This window comes from Salvelinus fontinalis, chromosome 2 (assembly GCF_029448725.1).
Source record: "Salvelinus fontinalis isolate EN_2023a chromosome 2, ASM2944872v1, whole genome shotgun sequence".
NCBI classification, from domain to species: Eukaryota; Metazoa; Chordata; class Actinopteri; order Salmoniformes; family Salmonidae; genus Salvelinus; species Salvelinus fontinalis.
Window position 1 is genome coordinate 32,164,498 of NC_074666.1, and position 9,177 is coordinate 32,173,674.

General features: G+C 42.0%; 1 protein-coding gene across 1 annotated transcript; it reads left to right on the plus strand.

Annotated features, from left to right (window-relative positions):
* The first annotated feature begins 227 nt into the window (after nucleotides 1-227).
* On the plus strand, nucleotides 228-4,212 carry LOC129816892 (Krueppel-like factor 6). Its single transcript, XM_055871865.1, has 2 exons — nucleotides 228-1,224; nucleotides 2,440-4,212. The coding sequence occupies exons 1-2, from the start codon at nucleotides 573-575 to the stop codon at nucleotides 3,189-3,191; spliced, it is 1,404 nt and encodes a 467-aa protein (XP_055727840.1). The 5' UTR covers nucleotides 228-572; the 3' UTR covers nucleotides 3,192-4,212.
* The last annotated feature ends 4,965 nt before the right edge of the window (nucleotides 4,213-9,177 follow it).

Here is a 9,177-nt window from a genome sequence, read left to right on the forward strand (position 1 = left end):
GAGAAGGGGATACAGGAAATTAGTTTAAAAAGTATATTGAGTAGAACGTCATTAGATATAGTCTCAAATATTTTGTTATCTTTTTTTAAGAGCAACGGGGCTGACAGATAGGATTTCGTTTCTCCCTGTCTCTGGCCCACACTCCAGTACAGTAGGTGGCGGTAATGCACCTTAACATTGGATGCCAACCGCTGATAAAGAAGAAGAATACACCATTTGACGTCATAACTGTGCGACACTCAAAAGCTGATACGTGGGGAGGTGACTTGGCGAAAGAAAAAAAAAACGATTTTGAGTGAGATTGTTTGAGAAACAAGTTGACTCAGTTAGCTGTTCATTTGTTTGATTTAAAAGCTAGTTTCTTAAGAATTGCAAACAGTCAGTATGTTGTCTGGCCAGAGGCTAACTAGACGGCTTGCTATCGAACCAACGTTAGCTAGCTAACACGGTGGCCAGTTAACGTTAGCTACCTTGCTTACCAAACAACAAGGACTGAATCCCGAGTCTTCTGTTATTTTGCATTTGTAACTTTTTCAAACAGTTGGAAACATAACATCGAGCTAATCACTACCATGAGTTTGACGATGGAGACCAGTGTCTCTTTCCTCAAATATGAACTTGCATCGACCATCGAACAGGCAGTGCGGTGTGCAGTAGAAGCCGTTTTGAAGGAAACTGCTAGAGTAGTCGGTATCAAACTGGCGGCTGCTCGGACTGCTGCTGCTGAGTCTCATCGTGAGAACCAAAGTTTGAGAGAGAGACTTGACGTATCTGAGGGTGAACTCAAAGCAACACGGTACTACATGACAGCAGCCGAGAAGAACATCAAACAGTGTTTACTTCTTAATCACAATCAGCCTAGATCAGGTGCTTTAGGACCTGGTTCCGAAGAGTCTCCTTTTCTCTTTCCCCCCACTGCTTCGGGGAGTCCTTCCAATATGCTCACGACCCGTGGCCCCAAGTCGTTTCGAGCCTCATCCACACGATCACAGTTTTCTAAGTCACTCCCCAGTGTCGGTCTTTGTTTACCAACAGTGCAGCATGAATGGCCCAGGAGCAGCGAAAACTTGAGAAGAATACGGACATCCTCCTCCACTGTCTCTTCTACCAATCCCTCACGAACATCCAAAGTGCCACAATTAGAGGTTGGAAACTCATCTCATCACACTGAGGAGGATACAGAGGGTCAATTCTACATTACAGACGATGGCGTTGCAGAGAAAGGTAGGCTTACATCCTACACATATACATTTACACTGGGCGATTCCAGCTCAGCCCAAAAATATTTTGGGTATCTCAGATTTTATAGTCAATTCTCACAACTTCATTGGGAGAAAGGATGTTTAACATGCATTAGACCCTTTTCACAAACAATTTGAGAAAATATGACACATGGTTCCTGAAAGACTATGATCTGTGAACCGTACACGATTCAGACATGTTGGTGTCATTATACTCCTAATAGTGTGCTCTAAAATATGGAGTGTGGCTATATTCTTAAGAAGAAAAAAACACAAATGTATTCAACATAAAATGCCCTTTTTGATTTTGCTTATTCTTTAGACATTGTTTGCAACAATATACTCATCAAACACATCACATTTTCAGAGTGGGCTCTGCCACTTTTGAAGAAATTATCATTTTTTTACATAGAAATTGACATTATAGTTCATTAACCAACCACTGCCCTCCTGTAGGATTCAGCAAATCACCATCAGAGGGAGTTATAATATATGTCATTTAGCAGATGCTTTTATCCAATGCACCTTGCAGTCATGCGTGCATACATTTTACACGTGGGTGGTCCCGGGAAGCTAACCCACTATCCTGACATTACAAGCACCATGCTCTACCAACTGAGGTACAGAGGACCACTGAGTTCCCCTTGAATCCATTTTTGCATTCACTGTGTTGGTCATAAAATGAATCAGAACTTTAAAAGTAACAGTCCCTAATCAGGAAATGTGACGTACTTGTATATTGTTTAAAACAATGTCTAACAATTTACCAAATCAAAAAGGGTACTTTTGAAATATTAATATTAGTTTTAATGTTGAATAAATGCATGTGTGCAATTTGTATTATATAATATAGCGATTCTCCATATTTTAGAGCACTCTATTATGAGTATAACGACATTAAGCTGTTGTCTGTATCATGTATGGTTGGTTCATGGATCATTGGGTCCATGTATAGGTCTAAAAAGTGCCAGAATTTCCACTTAAATGTATTTTAAATTTTTATCATGATTATAAATGTAAAAAACATATCAAACATCCATCTTCCCAATGAAGTTTCTATGTGATAACTGCCAGAACAATCTGAGATACCAAAAATATATTCAGGCTATGCTGGCATGGAATCGCCCTATTTGCATGTACTCAACAAATGAAAAGTCTCCTGCTCACTGATCATGATGATATCATTTATCTCTTTCAGAGTACAAAGTCCGTGCAAGTGGAGGAGAGGACTCTGGAATGATTCAACAGGAGCAGGAGGGAGGAACAGTGGCAGCAGAGGACCTTCACAGAACTTCTGATATTACCAACTTTGAGTTGGAGATGGGCCAGAGTCACCCAGCAGGCAATGTGAATGACCTGGGCCTGATCCAGGTGCTCGATGAGGTGGATGAAGTCAAAAGAACAGTTAAAATTGAAAACGACCCTGAGGTCCCAAGTATGCTAGAGTCCCACCTCCCTGGGTCATCACAACAACTGCCACAGACGCCAGCTCACATTGATAATGATGGTGACAATGATGGTAACTTCATGGGGTTTGTCCCACCCTCTACAGGGGACGCTGGTCTTCTAGGGGCTTTTGAAGTCCGAAGGGAGAGCTCGGATAAGGTGCATCGTTGCAACGTGTGTGGCCGGGGATTCCGCCGCTTCTACTGCCTGAAGACACACCAGCGCATTCACACGGGTGAGCGGCCATATCCCTGCAGGTATTGCGAGAAGCGTTTCCGACACCTGGACAGTTTGCATAAGCACCAGCGCATCCACACTGGGGAGAGGCCCTACCGCTGTGCCCAGTGTGGCTGCTGTTTCAGGGAGCTAGGCCAGCTCAAGAAGCACAGGCTGACCCACTCACCTGCTCCCACCACAACCCACCCGGCAGTGGCACTGTCTCTACTCCAAGCAGGGCCCTCCTATACATGGCCACACCTCCACTCACAGTCCCTGGATTCCTAATCAGGATGGATTTGGTACACACATTCATACAAACATATTTTGTAAACATGATATGATGGTACTAATTTTGTGTGTTAAGTTCACCCTAATCAAAGTTAATATTATTTAATTGACAATGTACATAAGCTGATCATGTAAGAATCATCTATTTCAGGTAGGCTAGTGGTTAGTTACCCTTTCCTTTTCTGGGCCTCTCGAGTGGCGCAGCAGTCTGAGGCACTGCATTGCGGTGCTAGAGGTGTTACTACAGATCCGGGTTCATTCCCGGGCGGTGCCACAACCGGCTGTGGCCGGGAGTCCCATAGGATGGCGCACAATTGGCCCAGCGTCGTCCAGGTTAGTGCTCATCGCACTCTAGCGGTTCCTAGCGGCGGGCCGTGTGCCTGCGGACTGACCCCGGTTGCCAGTTGAACCGTTTTTTCCCCAACACATTGGTGCTGCTGGCTTCCGGCTTAATTTGGCGGGTGTTAAGGAACGCGATTAGGCAGGTCATGTTTCGGAGGACGCATGACTCCACCTTCGCCTCTCCTGAGCCCGTTTGGGAGTTGCAGCGATGCGACAAGATCGAAATTTGGGGAGAAAGGAGGGTAAAATACAAAAAACAAGTAAAGAATAATCTATTTCTATTACTGCTTGTTCACAATGTCCTTAATTGGCATAAAAGGGTGTTCATTATGCAGTCACAGATAGGAGCAGGTCTGCAGATTCCGCCTGGAAAGGTTTATACAACAGTTTGGCATCAAGGGTTGATTTTCGTTAACTACACACACCTGGTAAAATGGAAATAGAGAACACTTTGGCTGAGTTGATAGCACAATACAGAAATTAATAGTGTTTTTGTTGGTATTAAATGCAGATCTTATCAACAGTTTAACACTATAATTATAAAGCCAAAACTGAAGGGAAAATATGTATTTAAAGTGATGCTTATGTTGTATATTGTTTTCATTAGCCTGTTCATTTTGAACAGGAATGAATGTATTTTGTAAATTTTTGATTTACCAATAAAAAGTCAAATTTTTAGAGTGTTATTGGATTATTTTGTTTAATATTGTTACATTAAAATATGACTTCATAAACAGTACACTAGACACCAAGTTTATTAATTATAAAATATGGTTATTACAATATGTTCTACACATCATAAAACGCAGATAACTATACTACCCTGCCCTTGCTGTCTGGCCTTGCTCATCTAGGGCCCTGTGTTTTGTACAATCATGTAACAGCAAGATTGTTCTACATTGTAGAATAATAGTGAAGACATCAACTATGAATAACACATGGAATCATGTAGTAACCAAAAAAGTGTGAAAAAAATCTAAATACACTGCTCAAAAAAATAAAGGGAACACTTAAACAACACAATGTAACTCCAAGTCAATCACACTTCTGTGAAATCAAACTGTCCACTTAGGAAGCAACACTGATTGACAATAAATTTCACATGCTGTTGTGCAAATGGAATAGACAAAAGGTGGAAATTATAGGCAATTAGCAAGACACCCCCAAAAAAGGAGTGATTCTGCAGGTGGTGACCACAGACCACTTCTCAGTTCCTATGCTTCCTGGCTGATGTTTTGGTCACTTTTGAATGCTGGCGGTGCCCTCACTCTAGTGGTAGCATGAGACGGATGAACAGTGGCATAAAGTATGCTACATGACCAAACGTATGTGGACACCTGCTCATCAAACATCTCATTCCAAAATCATGGGCATTAATATGGAGTTGGTCCCCCCTTTGCTGCTTTAACACCCTCCACTCTTCTGGGAAGGCTTTCCACTAGATTTTGGAACATTGCTGCGGGTACTCGCTTTCATTCAGCCACAAGAGCATTAGTGAGGTCAGGCACTGATGTTGGGTGATTAGGTCTGGCTCGCAGTCGGCGTTCCAATTCATCCTAAAGGTGTTCGATGGGGTTGAGGTCAGGGCTCTGTGGAGGCCAGTCAAGTTCTTCCACACCGATCTCGACAAACCATTTCTGTATGGACCTCGCTTTGTGCACGGGGGCATTGTCATGCTGAAACAGGAAAGGGCCTTCCCCAAACTCTGCCACAAAGTTGGAAGCTCAGAATAATTTAGAATGTCATTGTATGCTGTAGCATTAAGATTTCCTTTCACTGGAACTAAGGGGCCTAGACTGAACTATGAAAAACAACCCCAGACCATTATTCCTCCTTCACCAAACTTTACAGTTGGCACTATGCATTCGGGCAGGTAGCGTTCTCCTGGCATCCACCAAACCCAGATTTGTCTGTCGGACTGCCATATGGTGAAGCGTGATTCATCACTCCCAAGAATGCGTTTCCACTGCTCCAGAGTATAATGAGCCTAGTGGTTAGAACATTGGTCAAGTAACCGAAAGGTTGCTGGATCGAATCCCTGAGCTGACAAGGTAAAAATATGTTGTTCCGCCCCTGAGCAAGAGAGTTAACTCACTGTTCCCCGGGCGCCAAAGACGTGGATGTCGATTAAGGTAGCCCTCCGCACCTCTCTGTTTCAGAAGGGTTGGGTTAAATGCGGAAGACACATTTCAGTTGAAGGCATTCAATTGTACAACTGACTAGGTATCCCCCTTTCCCAATGGCGGTGAGCTTTACACCACTGCAGCCGACGCTTGGCATTGCGCATGTTGACCTTAGGCTTATGTGCGGCTGCCCGGCCATGTACACCCATTTCATTAAGCTCCCAAATAACAGTTATTGTGCTCACGTTGCTTCCAGAGGCAGTTTGTAACTCTGTAGTGATTGTTGCTACTGAGAACAGAATATTATTTACGCGTTTCAGTATTTGGCGGTCCCGTTCTGTGAGCTTGCATGGCCTGCCACTTTGCGGCTGAGCCGTTGTTGCTCCTAGACGTTTCCACTTCACAATAACAGCACTTGCCATTGACCGGGACAGCTCTTGCAGGGCAGACATTTTACGAAATGACTTTTGGGAAGGTGGCATCATATGATGGTGCCACGTTGAAAGTCACTGAGCTCCTCAGTAAGGCCATTCTACTGTTTGTCTTTGGAGATTGCATTGCTATGTGCTCGATTTTATACACCTGTCATGTGGCTGAAATAGCAAAATCCACTAATTTGAAGTGTATTTGATATTTTAATATATGACTGTAATACCCCTTTATTTATCCATACTGTTTCCCACATATGCTCTACAGTACATTTAATAAACTCTTATTTAAATGTACAGTGGTTTGCGAAAGTATCACCCCCCTTGGCATTTTTCCTATTTTGTTGCCTTACAACCTTGAATTAAAATTTATTTTTGGGGGGGTTTGTATCATTTGATGTACACAACATGTCTACCACTTTGAAGATGAAAAATATTTTTATTGTGAAACAAACAAGGAATAAGACAAACAAAAAAACATGAGCGTGCATAACTATTCACCCCCCAAAAGTCAATACTTTGTAGAGTCAACTTTTGCAGAAATTACCGCTGCAAGTCTCTTGGGGTATGTCTCAAAGGCTTGACACATCTAAACACTGTGATTCTTGCCTGTTTTTCAAGGCAAAACTGCTCCAGCTCCTTCAAGTTGGATGGGTTCCGCTGGTGTACAGCAATCTTAAGTCATACCACAGATTCTCAATTGGATTGAGTTCTGGGCTTTGACTAGGCCATTCCAAGACATTTAAATGTTTACCCTTAAACCAGTCGAGTGTTGCTTTAGCAGTATGCTTATGGTCATTGTCCTGCTGGAAGGTGAACCTCCATCCCAGTCTCAAATCTCTGGAAGACTGAAACAGGTTTCCCTCAAGAATTTCCCTGTATTTAGCACCATCCATCATTCCTTCAATTATGACCAGTTTCCCAGTCCCTACCGAGGAGACACATCCCCACAGCATGATGCTACCAACACCATGCTTCACTGTGGGAATGGTGTTCTCGGGGTGATGAGAGGTGTTGGGTTTGCGCCAGACATAACGTTTTCCTTGATGGCCAAAAAGCTAAATTTTAGTCTCATCTGACCAGAGTACCTTCTTCCATATGTTTGGGGAGTCTCCCACATGCCTTTTGGCAAACACCAAACATGTTTGCTTATTTTTTTCTTTAAGCAATGGCATTTTTCTGGCCACTCTTCCATAAAGCCCAGCTCTGTGGAGTGTATGGATTAAAGTGGTCCTATGGACAGATACTCCCATCTCTGCTGTGGAGCTTTGCAGCTCCTTCAGGGTTATCTTTGGTCTCTTTGTTGCCTCTCTGGTTAATGCTCTCCTTGCCTGGTCCGTGAGTTTTGGTGGGCGGCCCTCTCTTGGCAGGTTTGTTGCGGTGCCATATTCTTTCAATTTTTTATAATGGATTTAATGGTGCTCTGTGGGATGTTTCAAGTTTCTGATATTTTTTTATAACCCAACCCTGATCTGTACTTCTCCACAAATTTGTCCCTGACCTGTTTGGAGAGCTCCTTGGTCTTCATGGTGCCGCATGCTTGGTGGTGCCCCTTGCTTAGTGGTGTTGCAGACTCTGGGGCCTTTCAGAACAGGTGTATAAATACTGAGATCATGTGACAGGTCATGTAACACTTAGATTGCACATAGGGGGACTTAATTTAACAAATTATGTGACTTCTGCAGGTAATTGGTTGCACCAGATCTTATTTAGGGGCTTCATAGCAAAGGGGGTGAAAACATATGCACGCACCACTCTCCCGTTTTTTTTTATTTTTTAAAGAAGTTATTTTCTTCATTTCACTTCACCAATTTGGACTATTTTGTGTATGTCCATTACATGAAATCCAAATAAAAATCCATTTAAATTACAGGTTGTAATGCAACAAAATAGGAAAAACGCCAAGTGGGATGAATATTTTTGCAAGGCACTGTATCTTTGCTCTGTGCAACAAATGCAATGTGTTGAAGACAGACAGTGTCTCTCCGACTTTTATTTCTCTGACGTTTATTTGTGCAATGTGGATCAGCACTCTTGACAGGACACATGGGGGGGATGCGACAGACTCTCTGTCAAACGCACCCCTAACCCATCCTCTCCTCTCTACCAACCTGCTCTTTTCACCTCTCTGGTCTTTAACTCGAACAGGTAGGTGGAGGACTGGGCAACACCACACATCTGTGGAAAAAAAATCTCATTTACTGTATTATCACTTAAAGGGATATTGTAAAATCAGCACAATGGATTTGTATGTACCTGAATTGACATCACTCACGTTACAAAACCATTTGGGGAAATAAAGTAATTGTAAATCTAGAATTTGATAGGTAAACCAGGCGCACCTTACAGGCTGCCTATTCCTCCACATAATGTTGTATATTTAGTGTATGTAACAATAATTTAAAGTACTAAAGTAATTTTTTGGGGTATCAGTACTTTACTATTTATGTTTTTGACAACTTTTACTTCACTACATTCCTAAAGAAAATAATGTACTTTTTACTCCATACATTTTCCCTAACACACAAAAGTAGGCCTACTCGTTACATTTTGAATGCTTAGCGGGACAGGAAAATGGTCCAATTCACGCACTTACCAATAGAACAGCCATGGTCATCACTACTGCCATTGATCTGGTGGTCTCACTAAACACACATGCTTCGTTTGTAAATGATGTCTGAATTTTGGAGGGTGCCCCGGACTATCCGTAAATATATAAAAAACATGTTGCTGTCTGTTTAGCTTAATATAATGAATTTTAAATTATTTATACTTTTACTTTTATACTTAAGTATGTTCAAAATGTAATACTTTTAGACTTTTACTGAAGTAGTATTTTATTGGGTGACTTTTACTTCAGGCATTTTTTAAACTTTTAATCAAGTATGAAGATTGGATACTTTTTCCACCACTACAGATTAAATAAATGATGATGACATTCACAGGGTGGTGAAAGTGATGATTTTATTCTGGTGACATAATAATCGATGTTTTGCTGCCGTTTAAGAAAAAAAAAAAATCTCGCTCTTTTGGCCATAATAATCTCATGTAGGTTACACATGCGCTCTAGCCACAAGTGTGCAGATTAGC

Excerpts from the sequence above, each read along its gene's own strand:
- LOC129816892 (XM_055871865.1), top strand. The coding sequence starts at position 573 with ATGAGTTTGACGATGGAGACCAGTGTCTCTTTCCTCAAATATGAACTT. Across the intron at positions 1,225-2,439 it reads CGATGGCGTTGCAGAGAAAG|AGTACAAAGTCCGTGCAAGT; the intron begins GTAGGCTTACAT and ends TATCTCTTTCAG.